This window comes from Haemaphysalis longicornis, unplaced genomic scaffold, assembly GCF_048455015.1.
Source record: "Haemaphysalis longicornis isolate Haplotype H1 unplaced genomic scaffold, Haemaphysalis longicornis Haplotype H1 scaffold_9, whole genome shotgun sequence".
NCBI classification, from domain to species: domain Eukaryota; kingdom Metazoa; phylum Arthropoda; class Arachnida; order Ixodida; family Ixodidae; genus Haemaphysalis; species Haemaphysalis longicornis.
The window spans coordinates 5,045,485-5,063,329 of record NW_027526460.1 but is presented as its reverse complement, the minus strand read 5'-3'; the positions used below and the strand labels follow the sequence as shown (position 1 = coordinate 5,063,329).

The window sequence follows — 17,845 nt, the reverse complement described above, 5'->3', positions numbered from 1 at the left end:
GCGTCCGATCAGGGCCAAACAGCGCCCGACCGGCCGGCGCGGCGGGGAGGAGACGAGCCAGCCGGGGACAAGGAGCGCCCCGGTATCCGACTCCCATCTCCTCCATTCCCCCATCTCCCCTATCCATGGGGCTAGAGCCGGAGGAAGAGCCAAGAGCAAGAGCCAGAGCAAGAGAGAGCGCGAGCGCGCGCGGCGTGCTTATAAGGAGAAGGGGAGAGGAGGCAGGTTCCCGGGCGAGGAGGAGCGACCGCGGCGGCAGGACAGTCGGTGCCCGCCGGCGCGTCGGCCCGCGAGGTGACGTCACGTGCGCGGGAAAGCGCGCTCGTTCGAACATCGCGCTCGCGGGAGGAGGAAAGGGGATCAAGCGGATCCCCACATCCCCCCCTCCTCAAAACCGAGCCCGGTCTGAAGGACCGGCTCGACAACTGCAGGCACAGCACATACCCTACGAGGTTACAACGGAGTCCGCGAATGTCCGCACGTTGGAGTCCACGCCGACACGCACACACGCCCACACTTCGAAGACACGCCGTTCCAGAGTTCGACACAGCGCCAGAGTGGTCGGCACGAACAGGGGCCGTCTAGATGACTCGCCAGGACACCGGAGAGCAGGCCCAAGACCGCCAGGCCGCGGGGCAGCTCACGCCGGCCGCTCGAGCAACAGGCTCGAGGGTTGAAGCCGCCAGGCGTGGCTCGGCCAGCTGCAGCAGGAGAGGGCCACCGGAGGTGGAAGGTAGCCGCAGCTGCAGGGTGCCGTACCGGCTGAAGGTCCCGAAGAAGCACCCAGGGCGCGCTCGTCGAAGGCGCCAAGGAGGGGAGCCGCGGCGAGCGACGCCGCACGAGGTATCGTGAGGGAGTGCCCCGAGAAAGCGCCAGAGCGCCCGAGTTGCTTGGGTGTGCCATGGCCCTGGTTAGTGGCGACGTTGAAGCCGCCGGTCGGTGCAGGAGGCGTGTGGCAAGGGCGGTGTGTGGTGCGGCAACTGAAGACTGAAGAAAACCGGGCTGGGGACCGAGCCAAGGAACAGTGCTGCAAAAAGGGAGACGAAAGGCGAAACCCAAAACTACCTGCCGGGAACAGCGATAGGGGCGCGCAAAGGCTCGGGCCGAAAACGTGGCCGTAACGCCGGTGACGCGAGAAACTGGGGAGAGCTAACGGCGTCGTAGCGCATAACGGCGGTCGCACGGAAGGTAGCCGGCATTCCCCGTTTCGCCTCGTCGGCGGCCATCCTCCCCCCCTTCCAAAGCGTCGCTATCGGCGACGAAGGCATGGAGGGAAGAATACTGGAACGGAAGGCGTGAAGCTCGCGTCGTTCCCTAGGCCGCCGATTGAGTGGCGTGCCCTTCTCCCGCGGTGTCACGTGGGCTTATTGGGCCAATTGGTGGGCCCGTCGCCTGACGTGACGCGCTTCCGCCCGCCACGGAGAAGAGGGGGCAAACTCGCTGCCCAGCCGGGCGTCGCGAAGCAACCTCCCCCTTCCGTGGCTGCGGCGTTGGCGCTCGGTAGGGTTGGTCACGGGGCGGAAACGTCGCCCCGCGCCAACGCTCCGCTCGGACGTGAGGACGCATGATCAGGCCCGCGGAAAAAGCCAAACGGGTGAATATTGCGGTCCTTTGTCCTCATCCCGCATGCCTAGTGCTTCCGCAGGGCGAAAAATGTCGCCCATCAGCGAAGCAAACAGCGGCAGCCCGAAAGGAACCGACGACTACGGCCCCCGGGATGGAGTCCCCAAAGTGTACGCCGTATTTTGCCGTGGTTTGCGCCTCTCGATTGGCTGCATGAAGTCGGATAGATTGAGGGATCCGGACTTCGCGCTGTGGCACGCGCTGCACGAGCGAGAAGCAAAAAGGCTCCTCGATGTGCGCTCGGCCCGAATTCAAGCAGAGTGACACAACTTAATCAAAGTCTTACGGTCGGTCGCTTATCCGGCCCTTCGCGAGTCGGGGAAGCTCAACGCGGCTTCCCTAGACTGCGGTAAATCGCCACCCTTGCTGAGCCTCGTGGGGCCTTATCGGGTGAGATTCTATCGGCAGAACTCCCATCCGCTCCTCGCAGGCACGGGTCCGTGGCAAAAATAAAAACGCGCTTGCAGCAGCCTGGCTGCATAGCGCACGAGACCCACCGCAGTACCAGCGGTTATAGGCCTCCAACGAAAGCGTCGCCCGCTCCATCTCGGAGCGCGACTCACACAGAGCCAAAACGACCTACTATTTACATATTTACAAATCGGACCTTCGTGCTGCGTTCGGAGGAGGTTTGTTCTGCATAAGGCGATGCCGGCGGACAACATATGGTCCCCGGGTGCGCCTCTCGTCTAGGGATTGCCAAATTCGTGGCAGTGCTCCTTTCGACGATCGCACCGACGAACACGTGCGAGCACGTGGGGACAGGTTCCGTCAGGTGCGGCGCGCGTCAGGAACTCCGGGTTAGCGACTGGGGCTGATATTTGCCGCCACGTTCGCGTTTCCCTTCCTTCAGCGCAACGGCAAGAGCGAGGATAGTGGAGATCAGCTCGCTACATGCCTGGCCAGGTAGCGGAGCGGCACAACTTCGGGAAGTCTTGCGGCCACTCGCCCAGCCGCCCGCGAGTCACGGAAGTATCGTATACCTTCCTCAAACTGCGGGTGCTCACCACCGTGAAACTCTCAAGGGGAATTTCCTTCGGTGGGGTAACTTCAGCGAGAGACATTGAGCATGTAGCAGATACGAATCCGAGAAATAAAAAAACGCGCCTGCAGCAGTACGAGCTGCAAAGCGCTCGAGGCTGACCACAATACAAGCGGTTAGAAGCCTCCGGCGACCGCGTCGCCCGCTCACACAGAGCACGACTCACACAGAGCCAGTTAAAATCATATTTACAACACGGATCGTTCTGATCACCGGGCACCTGCTCGTCTCTGCTGGATGCAATACCGGCTGACAATGGGTCTGCTCGGTATGCGATATCGCCCGGGAATTGCAACGTTTGCACGCTTAACGCATTCCCTTCGGGGCTCGCACCAACTGGCCGACGTTCAGCGCTCGGCTACGGGGCCAGTCGGGTTCTAGGCGCGTTAGGAGCATTCAAGCGGTCACGGGGGCTCGCGACAGGCGTCCGCCACCCGTGGTGCTACCACTCCCATTGCGCACGGTGACGTTTTCACGGGCGCAGCTTATTTGGCCAGCACGCGTGGTTCGCGTATCCACTTAAGCCAGCTGAATGCCACGTGGTCCGTCTCCACTACGAACGAACGTTGGTCGACGGAACGGTCGAACTCGTTCAGCACGTGTGGCCCGACCTCTAAGTCGTCCGTAGCACTACGCGGCGAGCGGGCCGCCGTGCTTTGGAAACACGAGATCGTAATGCGAGCTATGCCTGGGAAACAGAGTGCTCCCCAGTGGGCCTAGCTGCGGACTCAGCGCACTGCATCTCACGCGCGCCGGGCAAGATCGACAACAAAGGGTCGTACAATGCCCGCGCCGGGATGTGCTACGCTGTCCCGGCCGTGTCGTGGGAGCGAAAGGTGCTCTTTTGCGACAGGGCCCTGGCGTCCACGCGTGCTATGCGCGATAGGCGCTCGCACGTGGTAGGACGAATGCGCATTATCGTCATCAGAGCGGGAGGCTCCTTCTCGACGAGGCGCAGGGGGCTCCTTAGCGAGGCGCAAACTTGGCCACAAGGGCCGTTTGGCGTCTGCACGTGTAGATACATTGGCCGCAGGCTAACGCCGTCCGAGCAAAAGATGTTCTCGTTTCCGACGTAGCGAGCGTATGGCTCTGCTCCAGGTTCAAATCGTACGTCAATTTCGCAGGCTCGGGATCGCCGCTACGTTGAGTAGTACAGAACACAGGAGATGCTGGCGCGGGTCGGGCGATAAGTGCCTCGGTTCGCGGGCAGCGGTGAGCGGCGGGAGCACGTTACGACGAAGCGTCGTGCTCCCAAAAGCCGATTGCTGGCGCGGGTTGGGCGATAAGTGCCTCGGTCCGCGGGCAGCGGCGGATGGCCCGAGCACGTTGCTAAAAACAGCGTGGTGCTCAAAAGCCTAACCGCTCACCTCACAGTAAATCGCACAGGGACTAAGGCCAGGGGCCTGTTCCGTCGCGCAGTGTCGATACCGTGTTGGGCGCCAATGTGGGCATACTGGGTCTGGCTACGGGACAACAAACGACCCCGGCTAGCCTCGTTAGAGACGTTGAGCGACGATGTCAGCTCGACGCCCGGAAATGACCCATCCAAAATGCCCCAGAGAGGTACGCGGCGTCCACAAGGGAGACGCCGCGACGGGTTCGACTCACCGACACAGGCGACGACAGGCTCCAAAGGGCCAGGACGAACCATGGGGTTTATTGGCCGAGTCGTACAGTGCATAATAACGCCAAGACCGGGTTAAGAACTACACTGTACCGACACGCGTCCTACGGCGTCGCCCCAAACAGGCGACCATGGCCGAGGTTGCACGCGGGCCGCTCGCAAGGTGACCAGAGGCCTACCCTGCGCGTCCGATCAGGGCCAAACAGCGCCCGACCGGCCGGCGCGGCGGGGAGGAGACGAGCCAGCCGGGGACAAGGAGCGCCCCGGTATCCGACTCCCATCTCCTCCATTCCCCCATCTCCCCTATCCATGGGGCTAGAGCCGGAGGAAGAGCCAAGAGCAAGAGCCAGAGCAAGAGAGAGCGCGAGCGCGCGCGGCGTGCTTATAAGGAGAAGGGGAGAGGAGGCAGGTTCCCGGGCGAGGAGGAGCGACCGCGGCGGCAGGACAGTCGGTGCCCGCCGGCGCGTCGGCCCGCGAGGTGACGTCACGTGCGCGGGAAAGCGCGCTCGTTCGAACATCGCGCTCGCGGGAGGAGGAAAGGGGATCAAGCGGATCCCCACAACTGCAATAATTAAAAACTTAACAAGTACAGTGTAGACCATTTATAATGTAACCGCTTATAGTGCAGGACCGGATATAACGCAGGTTTTCCTGGCCGCCAGTAAGCCTCCCATAGAACTCAATGCACAAGCATACCACTTATGATGTGGTTGCCCGAAGCACCATACCACTTATAGTGCAATTTTTCGGTGGGTCCGCTGATCAACTGGTGCAGCTGGTGCACCGCATTATAGGTTTGCATTAAAGGGACAGACAACTGATTTTTGTCGAGTACTATATATTCTCTATCCCAAATAAAAGGGCATCACTTAAAGCATGTGGGCGAGAAACGGATTTGCTGATAACGCCCTAGAACTTTTTAAATCGAGATTTTTAGATCTGCGAGCCGTATGTGTCCCTCCTGAAAATGATGCTGGCAACCATGACATAGAGTAGCTCGGCAGCATACTTTTGTTTGTATGCGAAATGAAAAATGATATTTAAAAACTTGTCCCCAGCTGAAAAAGTTTGAATCGCAGGCTTTCCTGTTCCGTTGTGTGTTTTTTAATGCGACGGTCTATTGTGCATGAATGCGCCATCTGTTGGGGTAGACGATAGGTAGAATCTGGCTTCACGTTGTGGAGGTTGGAAGTTCAATTCTCCCCGGGAGCGACGTTTTTTTTTTTTTTTTTTTTTGCAAGTTGTCGTTGGCGTATTTGGAAACTGCAATCAAATATTTTGGGAGACCAAATGCCTCTGCCTCAGGCAGAGTCGTCAAAGCTCCTTCACTGGGTCTGTTTACTGAACGCTGCCATTGATTCTAGGCATGGTGGCTCAGTTAGCCACACTGAGAGCAACCCAGCGGCGGCGGGCGGCGTGTCTTTAGAATTTTCAAAATAATGTTTAGAAATACATATACAATTTAACCTTGTACAAATACTTGTGTTAAAAAGTTTTCAATACGTAAATAAAAGTTTCAGCAGTTACAGTAGCTGCTATGTTTGCAGGTCACGTGACAGGGACACATATTGTAGTGCCAAGTTTCGACTCTACGAACCGCCACCCTTCCGATTTCAGGAAGTTTGCTGCCAAATTAAAATTATTTCCGCCGATTTGTTTAGAAATTGCTTGTGGTTACCAGGCTATATAAAACACTGGCTTTCATATGAGCTAGAGAACATATACGCGACAAAAATCGGTTGTCTGTCCCTTTAAAGAAAGAAAAAAAGGTGGATTCAGCCTGCCGACACAACCCGCGCTCCTTTCTCTCCTCTAATTAGACCCAGAAAAAAAAAAAAAATCTGCACCATTTAGTGCGCTTGTGTCGTTCACACTCACTTGAAAACCACAGCTGCCCTTGCTTTTGACACACCTCTGAAGATAGCAACTCTCCCCCCCTCTCCCCCCCCCCCCCCCCTCCCCCCCCCCTCCGAGTGCAGGTGAGGTGTTGCGATTAGAACCTCGTGCAGATAAGCAGCCGCCCTTTTCCTTATCGAACATCTGGAGATAGCGAGCCAAACTGACGCCGGAGGTTTCTGCTGTACTTTACGTTGTGCTGGCCATTGCCTTTGGCATCGCGAACGCAAGGGGCAGATGAAAAAAATAGCGGCTTGCGTTCTTGTCATGTTGTTTCGTCGGCATAAGCGGTGTTAAGCAAGGTGATCTATGTGGCATCTGTTCTTCTAGACGCTCAGAAATACAGATTTCTCAAAACATAAACACGAAGTACAAGTTAAAGCCGTGTTTGTGGTTTGCAAGACCATGCAGCAGTGGTGTCAAATGTGGGGCGGAAGGGGGGGGGGGGGGGGGGAACGAAATAAAGGCTACCTCTGTTTTTATGTGGAATTTGCTTGAATGCTGACAAACAAAGATTGATTGAACGGTATCTTGCGATATGGTTGGATTCTGGCATGTTTTTTTATAGTGCGGATTTTAACGGCTCCCATGACATACGTTATAAGCGGTCTAGACTGTTCGAGTTAATTCTTGCCCTGATAGCAATTGGAATTGTTTTATTGCGTCCGCCACGGCCCCTGATCACTTCGCGCAAGAAAAACAATTTTACCTCCGAAAGCCTATTTTTCATATTTTCCCTGAGAAACCCCGTACACAGTACACACGTGCGGTGGCAAGTTGCGAGATTATTAGCCCGATCGACTACACTGTGAGGTTGGCAGTAAGTTTTATGTGGCTGATTTGTGCACTTTCCCCCCATTGGCGGGGCAGGCGTTCATAATTGATGCAGTTTCTGACGAGCTCTTCTGCATCGTGCGAAAGTGAGCTAGAAGTAAAACCGAAGCACCAGTGCAGGGCAGCATTTCTCATGCTGCAAAAGGAAGCATCCCTCTGCCAAAGCGAGCTATCCCCAGCCCCCGATGTCGCACGGCCCCCTCTGTGTGCAGGGCACCGAGCCGAGTGAGCAGCAGCCTGCCTGGATGAAGGACCTGGGGAAGAGGCACCAGGCCAAGTTTTCTAGTCAGCCCACATTCGAAACCAAGGATGCCAAGGTACTCAGCCGATGCTGCTGTGGGCACACATTCTCGGCAGTTTTTGGCTCCAAATGTTGGTGGCGTGTTTGTGAGGTCCACTTGTGGCCCTCATTAGGCGGTGGTGTCAATGGATTGAGGTTTTCGTTGTGAGGACTCCGTTGATAGATTAAGAAATTAGGGCACATTTTCTGGTGTAATTTGTAGCTTACAATGGCAATGCTCTCAGAACTCAGAGGAACAAAACTTGCAAGCATTTCAAGGTTAAGCCAGATTTTTCTCAAGACTCAATGTATGGATGTGCCAAGCAAATTAAGTGGTGTTTTTTTCTTTTGGCTCTACATATTGCCAAGAAATTTACTTTGTGGTGATTTGAGCAGATTTGTCTCATGGTTTGTCATGGTTTGTGAGTGTTTTTAAGCACAAGAACCATGGCAACTTTTAACCCTTTCACCTTAAAAATGGCCAATGTACATCATCGCTTGCATGGTTCAGTTTCGTCCTTTGGGCGCTTCCCGCTTCTGCGCCCGCAAAACTGATGTCATATATATTTTTTTTTAAGTTTTATTGTGTTATTCAGGAATAAATTGCGTGTATGCAACACCACAAATGATTTTTGTCACTTTATGGTCACCCTTACGACATTTTTTTTTTCCTGAAGTAGATTCGTTTGACCAATTTAAATCAGCCATAAAAATTTTTGCCAAATGCGACCCATCATAGGGTTAGAAAAAACAGAAATAATGTCTGCAGGGATGAAGTTGACACTGACGGAGGGAACCGTGCCTGCCAGACAGGGGCTAAATAAGAGACTATGTGAAACTGATAAACCTTCGTAGTGCATCTTTTTTTTTGTTGTATGATGCATTTACAAGCAGAGGCTTGCATACTCAGTTGTTTTGGTATAATCTAAATGTAATTGTTTGCATTTTGCAGCAGCTGTTCGGTGTCTAGTTTCATTTATAACCATTTTCCTTTCGTTATAGCTCTGACTAAAGGTTTCACTGCTTCAGGGATTGTGTGTATACCCCCTCTAGCAAACTGGGCGGCCGTTCCCGATGTAGTTGCTTCTGTAATGTGGCCCTCTGCTATTACAAAGCCTGTGTTCCCAACTTTGTGAAATTCTATATTGCCTTCTTTGGCGGTGCACATTGCTATGGCGTAAGCTAATTTTCGCAAAAGCTTTGTTTGGTGCTCTAGCTTTGATTTTCCTTTAAGTCCTAGTTCAAATTGCGTGGCACAGAAGTGAGCAGCCATCCCCAGTGTTGAATGTCCACTCTGGTCGCCATGGGAAGTCGTTGACCGTCGAGGTGAAGGGGTGGTTGCCGACTGTAGGGGACTCCCGTGATGCAGATTGCCAGCAGCCCTGAAAAGGATCTCCCGAGTCGCATGTACCCGCAGAAGTCGCCGCCCTCTGTGCACAAGCCCATGGCTGGTTCCATCAGAGAGGGTGAGCTGGCCTCTGCTCCCTCGCTTGTGTGTTCACCATGCTGTGCTCAAGACTGCCAGCAGCTCGAGACCGTGTCAAGCTAACCCTTACGCCTAAGCACTTGCTGATTTCGCGGGGCCTGAACAGCTACACGGTTACCACGTTCATAAAGGAAATAAGTATGCGAAGCTAACAGTTGCGTCGGCAGATAAACAACGTTGCTCACACCATCCCGACAGACGTTTTGAACCTGCCTTGATTGTAATGCCCGGTCTTCTTCCTCCCCACCCTATAAACATGCCTGACGCATTTAAGAGGCTGGCACATACTGGCAATGTCGTGTGAAAACAAACGGTGCAATTTACTCGCCCGACCTGGCCACTGCCTTTATTGGTAATTGGGTGAAAAAAGAAAAAGAGGAGGAGGAGAGAGAGTGATTGCCTTGCGGCACCTTCCCAGTGGACTGATGAAGAGCTTGGATTTTTTATTTTTTAGAAACACATGGGCTTGCTAAACAACACAAAATGTAATTTAAGAATGCGGTAGCTGTGTCACCATTCCGAACTGAAGTAGCACTCAAGTGGGGGGAGTGCTGTGTGGTTATTCTTGTCTCTTATTTTTTTCTTCCTTAAAGAAATAGTTCAGCCACCAGATTGGAGTCGTTAGGCTTGTGCCGTTTACGCTGTTGCCCAGCTTAACGAGTGTGACCCTGAGCATCGTTATTGATGAAAGTACTTGCCGCTCCTTCTTTAAAACTGCCGTGATATGGTGTGGGTGGTACGTTAAAACAACACGAGATAAGGCCGCATCAGGTGGAACCCGGCTGTATATATGCTGTCGTCCTCTGTGCAGCTACTGCACTCTTCGTTGGCGCATATAGCAGCCCCTGGGCACTGCCAAGTGACTCTGTTTCTTGCGTTTGCTCTGTGACCTTGATTGACAGGAACAGAGCGATTTTACGAGGCGGGGCACCTAGCGGTCTTGAGCTAAGGAGAAGTGCACGCAACAGACATGCAGGGCTACAAAACTGCCAACGAAAAGAGCCTGGTTGGGCAGCGTTCATACTGCTGATCGACCTCAACGCCACTGCAGTAGTGCTGACTGGCCGTCATGCTCGTCAGAAATGCCACCAGCCTTGGGCATTCTTGTGCGCTGCACACAGGCCCTAGTTATGTTAGTGACCCCCTGGAATCCCCATGCTGTGCGTCGGTTACAGAGCCAGGCACGTCCCTTGGTGGCACCGGGAAGAAACACGTGAGCAGGATCAGTTCGCTGCGCAGCACACAAAGGCCCGTCAAGATGTGAGGTTTAGCCAGGCGGCTTGCCAGCAGACACAGGTGGTTTGTTGTAATGGTTGAGGGTCGCTGGGGAAAGTGGCATGCATTGTGTGCACGCAAAGTGGTTTCTCTGAGTAGTAACTGGTGGGGGTGGGTGTGCAGATTCAGCGGTGTTGCTGCGGAGTCCCGTGGCCAAGGAGACGCCGGCTGCGTCGGCGGCACCCGTCATCCTGCGGAACCAGAAGGGCCTGTCCTCAGTGGACAGCGACACCGTGCAGGAACTGAGGAACGAGCTGAAGGCCCTCCGGGAGAACTGCGTCCCCAAGGAGGAGCTCACCAGCCTCCAGCAGCAGGTGCGTGCCCGCTGCCCTGCTGCAACAGAGTAATCATTCAGGCTGCTCCCTCCCTGTTTTTTTGGACTTCAATTTGCTGATAAATTAAGACTACAGGCTGAATGACCTTTCGTTCTACCTGCAGTTTTTGATGCTTTCCGGGCCTTCGTTCTACGACAAGCAATACTTTGTCTTCATTTTTTTTTTTTTTTTTTGATGAATTTTCCGATAAATAATTGAAGCCGGATTTGTTCTGTATCTCCATCTTTCTCCATTTTTCTGTGCCACAATAGAGCGTGCCACAAAGCATCCAAAGGGTGTAGTGCGTCCACCACCTAGGGGAACTTGTCATCCCCAATTTGCCAGTGCTGGATAGCCCATGGGCTATCCGAGTACTGCATTCCGACCCTTAGGAATGCATGTGAAAATTGAGCACCAGATCACATCCTGTCCATAGATGGTCTGGGAGGGATAATCGAAGAGGCCCATGATTCCCCAACATGGGCTGGCCACTTAGCCAGTTCAGGCAATAACCTTGCCACTTTTGCCACGGGTTGCTGTGCATATAGACACTGAAATCTAATACTATTAGGCTGAGGTCGCGACTGAAACAGCGCTTACTGCCAGCTGTGATGAGAGAGCCTGTTTAAAAATGTTTAAAAATTGTGTCTTCTTTAAAGAATGTGTGCCCAGCAGAAGTTTCTACATTCACATATTTTACCCTGCTTCACTTTTCCTTCTTTTTTATAAAAACACCTGGACAAGCCCTGCCAATACTGTTTCACAATTCACCCTTCGTGACGTCGCAAATTGTAGTGCGGAAAAATTGGGGCAGTGCCACCTGTGTTCACTATTTTGTCGTTTGCTGCGTTGATGGGGAGCTTCTGCCAGTCGGGATACCCAGGGATGAGGCATAGGGGTGGACTAAGGGCAGGCACAATGAGGTGTGAAGGACACGGGGAAGAGCAAGCAGCCAGTGGCTGACAGGAATGGCACTGTTGAGCGTAGCCCCCAGTGAGGGGTGTGCCTGTTTCCATCCTGTGTAGCAAGCCCACAGGCTGCATGGCCGCAGTGTGTGGCTCCCCGTTGCCAATGGGTGTTGTCGGTTCCAATTGATTGCAGATCACCTCCCTGAAGGAGACGGTGGAGTCCAACCGGAGCCAGTACAGCAAGCTGGTGCGCGACCTCATGGCTGAGATCGACGAGGAGAAGAAGCTGCGCATGACCCTGCAGGTCGAGATTGACCGACTCAAAAAGTTGACCCTGACCGTCTGACCCAGCGCCACCGCAGTCTGACCGGCACTCCGGCCAGGTCTGCGTGACTTCCCACCCCCCTGAGTGACGGGGGCCCCGACACGCCTGCCTCGTCCCAGGCCCTCTAGCCGACTTGTCTCAGCATCAGAAAAACACAGGAACGTGCACGTTGTGGGGGACAGAACTGAATTTGTGGGGCTCCTTACTTTCGAGAGTATTAAATTTAAGCAGCAGTGGGGAAAACTGTGAAAAACGAGCGTGTGTGTTAATGTGAACTGGAATTTTAGTGTTCTTTAGCAAGGTGTGGATATTCAGTCGCTTAAAGCTAACATAGGTGGCGTAATATCGGAGCATTTTGGTAAAGTTAACAGTGGTTATAAAGTGTGTGCGTCGCCACAGTGTGAAACAGATTGCCTACTGTTTTATTCCAGGCCAACATTCTTCTGCTGAACACCTACTGTGGTGTCACTTGGGTAACGGGACACACTTCTCTGTAGTCAAGGAATTAGGGGCCAAAGGAAATTGCATCGAACGGGTGCCATTGAGGAGCCACCAAGCAAACAGCTATGTAACCAAGTTATTGACTGGGCTTGTATTTCGCATAGAGGTTGGCGAGGGATGCCAAATGGCTGTGCTGTCATGCTTGCAACAAGGGCATACCAAGGCCTGTTGCTAACTGTGTGCCATTTACTACTAGTACTATTGCCACTACTGTGTACAACTACTACTACCACCAGTGCTGCGTCTCATTTCGTAAGAGCCTGCTGGTCGGAATGTGCTTGGGTGATGGCGTAGCGCTTTGCACGGTCTTCCGCTAGCATTGGCCATAGTGCCACATGCGGAGGAGGCGCGGTCATGTGACAGTGGAAAAAGAAGAAGAAAAGAATTAAGCCAGTGGATGATGTAAAGTGTGTCGCGTCGTGTGTCTGCTTCCTTTATTACTTTTTGTGTTCAGTAGCAAGCTCCCTTGCACTTTTGCAAGGAGTGTTAGAACATTGCAACCTTTTCGTTGCCTTTCATTGTGTGGAGCATGTTTCCATTACCAATTTTATTTTTAATGGTCTGCCTGGAACGCTGGCTACCTGAGTGCTGAGCGTTTGTGGGCAAGACATAGCACAAAATTTACTTACCGTGGCTTTGGTGACAACGTTTTGCACTTTGGCAGTGCGGTCTAGTTTGATGGAGGCTTTTTGCTGTTGATGATGATGAAATCGCCTTTTTCAAAGTTGAGCAAACGAGAAAGCAGAATGGGATAGATGAGACTGACTACATCCTCACCTCTTAGGTCCTTCCTGTTCCCGCTGTTTCTGGCCCCTAGTTTCTGGGGTGGTTTGGACAAGGCGATCCCAGTTGCTCATTTAGTTGGCGTCCCTTTCCTTGTGATGTCTGCAGTGAAGGTTAGCCCACTGTCGCGGGCGTTTTGACCTGGTGTCGAGTGGTGCGCATTTGTTTTGGTGCTCGAGCCGTGCAAGTACCGGAGTGTGTGATGGCATTTGCTGAGGAGGCTGCAGGCGTGCTCTGTTTCATCGCTCTGGCATGTGCTGGGGACATGGAGATGGCATTGATCTTATTAAAACGCACTTCGTACCAAGCATTTGGTGTTGGTGCGTATCGTGATCGTGTCAATTTGTATGCGCAAAGGGTATCTCATTTTTAGTTTTTTTTATTTTAATTTAGAGTTGTGTGATCAATCATAATACCTGTAAATACTGAGTGCTTGTTTTTGTTTGATTACTGTGAATATGAATTAAGTGGCCGCAGCACGGGCTACTGTATCCCGTTTCTAATGCTGCTCTTGATCAGGTAGCGTAACCTTCGCGGCCGAGTGTTCTTGTCTGTGTGCAGTCTTCTAGTGCAGCACCTTTGAGTCCTGGTGTAACTTCTGAAATTTTTACAGGCTTGATTGCTGGTAGATGTTTACATACAAAACTGTATCCATGCTTATAAAAAATTGCCAGCTGGTTTGAGTGGATTCATTCTTTGTGAAAGCTGCATCAGTGGAGCATGCTACTTGTTTGGTAATTTTGAGCCTGAAACTGCTTTTTCTTTTTCTGTGTTTCTGTAGCTTCATTCGCTGGGTGATTTTTCTATTTATTTTGAAACTTTTATGGTTTGATGCTACGTTTTTATGTGCCAATTGAGTGCGGATAAATGTTTTGAAGCTTCACAGAGGAAAAGTATTGGTGCTTGCTTTGAGCCTAGTTATAATTTTGCCGGCTTGTACAGGGACGACGAGAGCCAAAATTTTTCACCTCCTAGTGGCTTTGCAAAAAACTATAAAAAAGTAGAATAATGTGCATAGTAGTGTCTTCTTCAGACCTGTTTATTTTCACCATTGTGCTGCAATTGTCAATTTTCTGCAAGTGCTCTCTTTTTATAAGACGAAAAAAAGATGCCATGGAATGTCCCGAATGCTGGCATTTGGGAAATGTTCCTATGTGAAATGGGCCCTTTCCCTGTTTTGTATCGCCAGTTGAAGGCAACGTGCTAGCACTTTTACACGAGCCACCCGTGGCTTTTGAACGAGTTTTTACTGGGGTGCACTCTTTGCTGCTCCCAATTTTTTACTTGTTATTACTCACGACTAGTTCCCTTTTCTAAAGAAAAAAAGGATTCGTTTGTGTAGGCACAGTGTGATGCCCCATTTCTTTTATTTTGTGAAAGGTGGTGAATGATGTGTGCCGTTATTAAGTGTCGACGTAACAACCATGTTTCTTCCCCCCCCCCCCCTTTTTTTTTTGTGAACCAACATGTTACTCTTGTGTAGTGTTTCGCAGTTTTATGTCTTCTTGTCCCATTTTGGGGCCTGTGCTTCATGCAGGGTTCATACAGGTCCTTGAAAACCCTCGAAAACTTACAAAATTGAAAAATGAGTTTTCAGGGGCCTTAAAAGCCTGGAATTTTTTCCTTCTCATTGAAGAGCCTTGATTTCTTGGGCCAACAAAGAGGAGACCCGGTTACGCGACTCGCGTTTTTGTGGCTTATATCAATGTGGCCCTGCACACTCCCCATCCAAACATGCTTTTTACAATTTAAAGCCAGCTTGGGGGTCAATTTAGAGTAAGCTTGGGAGTACAGGCGTGCTGCTTTACACATTGGCTCGTACGGAACGAAATCCCTGCATCAGACGAGGCAGAAATTAGCATAGGTCTCCTTCCCATTTTCCATACTGCTTTCAGCATTACCTCATCCTGTTATTCATTTTACATATCTTCCCGGTGGTGTGCCCCGCCACAGCTATGCCCCACTACATTTTGCAAGCGAATGGTGCTGACACTCGAGGGTGAAATAAAAATGAGCACAGATAAGTAAAACTCTGATGCGAGAACACAGTGAATTTAGCTCCTAAGCTTTAGTGGAATATTTTATTTTGACGGGTGTGATGGTGGGCAGAGCAAGTAGAGTTGTCAATCCCCCCCTTAATGAACACAGAAATTTGGGGGATGAGAATGGCAGGGGGTATTAAGTTATGGTCCTCGCTATCCAAGGCTGTGTATTAAGAGCATTTGCAGAGCTCCAAAAAGTTCAAGATGGCATGGCTTTTGTGAAGCTCCATCAGTATTACTGTGGGTGGGGGTGAACTTGTCCACTTCCAAAGGGTGGAGCTGTTCCAAAGAGATTTTTGTTGAGGTAATTTTTTTGAGATCTAAAGAAGCGAATGTCTAGCGTGTGAAAACAGTAGTGAAACGTTAGTGCACGTGCTTCCCTGCACATTTGCGAATGCCGTGGCAGGGCCTTGAAGGTCTTGGAATTCTTGTCCCGGAATCCTGTACGAACCCTGTTCATGATAGTTCACAAACTCGATTGCATCTTTTAAGTCTGAATTTGTTCTAGACTTGGTAATGGCTGTTCTTGCATCTCCAGGGCATGCTGCTAGCTACGGTGTCTGTGAACTTTCCGAGGGTGTCTCACCCCTTCCCCTGTCCCATTTTTAACTGTGCAATTTTTTTCGTCATTTGAGGTGTACTTGTGCAAATAGATTTTTATAACTGTCTAGTGACCTTGAGCATTGTGTGAAATGCCTGTCTTTGCATCCTATTGTTTTTCTTGCACTGACAACTGCATTGTCCCCTGCAACAATCTAGTTAGAGCTCGTTTTGTTTGAAAAGGTGCATTCTTGTAAGTGCTAGGTGCTTGTTGCCTACACAATACCCCCTCCACCCCACCCCCGCGTGAAAGGGCCAAAAGTACACTTTTTTTTGTTCCTTCTGACACTCCGATGAACATTCCAGATGTATTGACAACTGTACAAACGAAGGCTTCATAGCTTGGTTGCCAGTGTCGGCAAAGGTGTATTTTCTTTATTGTTGTTTTGTGCTAGGCTGACCAACCAGCCTGCACATCAGAGATATAGGTTTCATAGACACACGTGCTGAATAGAAAGACATGTAGCAGAGAGGCTGCGGGATGTTCCTAGGTGTAAGCGTCAATTTATGAATGTTCCGTGGAGGTAGCGAAATTCTTGTGCAGTTGTCTACTCGCTGCACTGCCTTCGGCGACTATAAGGGTACATATCCATTGTGGCCATCCCGCCTATCAAGTCATTGCCATGCATTTTGGTGCACAATGCGCAGCTTTTTCTTGAACCTCTGAGGGCTGAGTGTGTGTGTTAGTTTTATATCTGCAAAAATACCACAGGTCTAGGGGTCGTTTTTTTTCCCCCTCCATTAGAATGTCGGCAAGGCTGTGTGCAATTCAAGCAGTGTGCGTCCTTGCTAAGGTGTGTGTTATGCACTGGAAAGTCTAATGCTTTCTGTCTTTTGCAATAACTGCATATCTTTGTAGCTTTGAATTGCATCCTAGCACAACTCCTCAACCGGAGACTTTTTGATGCAAGCAGTGGCTCTGCCTAACTCGATGGCGCTTCACCACTTGTGACGTTTTGAAGGAAGAAAGAGATATTGCTGGTTGGGCTTTAATGGCTAAAGTTTCAAGCTGCGCCGTCCTGCCACCACTACATTGCATAGTTTGTATGGAGGTCTGTTTCATTACAGGCATGCCATTAGGCCCCATGCTACTTTTCATAGAGTTGCACTTGTAAAATTTGCTCCTCTTATGACCTACCCGACAGGGCACCCGGGCATTTCACCATCAGCTTGTCTGGTGCAGTTTTGACAAGATGTGCGACAGCCAGTGTCATCTCCTGTGGTACTTAACAATTGTTGCTACAGCGTGCCCCTACATTCCACTTGCAAAAGTGTTTGCTTAATTTCTGGGTGCTAGGAGAAATGTCGACGCGAGCTCTCGTCACCTTTCCCCAAGGTGGTCATTTTTGTGTGAGAGAGTCTGGGGCTGCAGAACATTGGTGAGCTAACAGTGCATTGCCAATGACTTAGCTGCATTGACTTATGTTGTTAGATAGCTGTTGTAAGATTTGTGATGCAATTTAGCAATAAAACTGTGGATATCGGTCTAGTTGACGTGTAGAAGAATGGAACCTTTGAGCCGTGACGTGTGTGTGTTAACGTGCAAAACTGTGCTAGCTCTGTTTGGTTTAGGTCTTGAAATCGTGTGTACTTGGCTGCACTAATCCATGTCTGATTGTGCAACAGTATTGCCTACTGCTATGATATATATTCGTCTGTATGTCCAGCACAATACAAGTAGCAGTCCACACAGTGACTTCATTGCCGATGTGTTTTAATTTTGTTTTCTATCAGCAGGCGCTTGCAAAGGCGCTCTGCGCTGACAAATGACAAGTTCACATATTGCAGCAACCAACGAGCTTCACACAAGCTGATTTGAAAGTCTGTTCCTTCATCGATTCCGCCCCTTGGCACTGCTCCCGTTCCACAGAACTGTGGTTAACAAAAGCTGCGCATGTTGACTATGACAGCCTGCACGGCTGAGTGGGTGAACTTGTAACCATGGCCCTCATTGCAGCAGTTTCATTTGAGGCACAGCATTCCAGTGTTAAAAATGTTCCTTCCCGCTAGCCACAAAGCTGCTGTTGCGTACAGATCTTAGCATCGGACTGACGGTGTGAGCTGAGCATGCTGCTTTTGTCCAGTACTCTTCCCACACCTCATTGAAAGGCAAAGTGCTTGCGTTTTCTTCAGTGGTCCCTCTTCGGAGACTCCTGCTTGGTGTCACAAAGTCTGCACACCATGACAATCCCCTTGAGCTCACCGTTTACATGTAATATAATAGATTTACGATAAAAGGAAGATATGTAGGCAACTTGGATGTGTAGCCTTTTCGTACAAATAAATGATATAACCACTGCATCGAACTGTGC

At 51.0% G+C, this 17,845-nt stretch overlaps 1 protein-coding gene across 4 annotated transcripts in view; it reads left to right on the top strand.

The window, feature by feature from the left end:
* LOC144152291 (SH3 domain-containing kinase-binding protein 1-like) overlaps window positions 1-17,834 on the top strand; it is a 35,239-nt gene extending 17,405 nt beyond the window's left edge. For all 4 annotated transcript variants that reach the window (XM_077683535.1, XM_077683532.1, XM_077683536.1 and 1 more), the window contains 4 exons: window positions 7,232-7,336; window positions 8,669-8,765; window positions 10,184-10,374; window positions 11,476-17,834. In XM_077683535.1, the coding sequence (XP_077539661.1) occupies window positions 7,232-7,336; window positions 8,669-8,765; window positions 10,184-10,374; window positions 11,476-11,628 (546 nt within the window). In that variant the 3' untranslated portion in view covers window positions 11,629-17,834. The remainder of the gene's footprint in view (window positions 1-7,231; window positions 7,337-8,668; window positions 8,766-10,183; window positions 10,375-11,475) is intronic.
* Window positions 17,835-17,845: the final 11 nt, after the last annotated feature.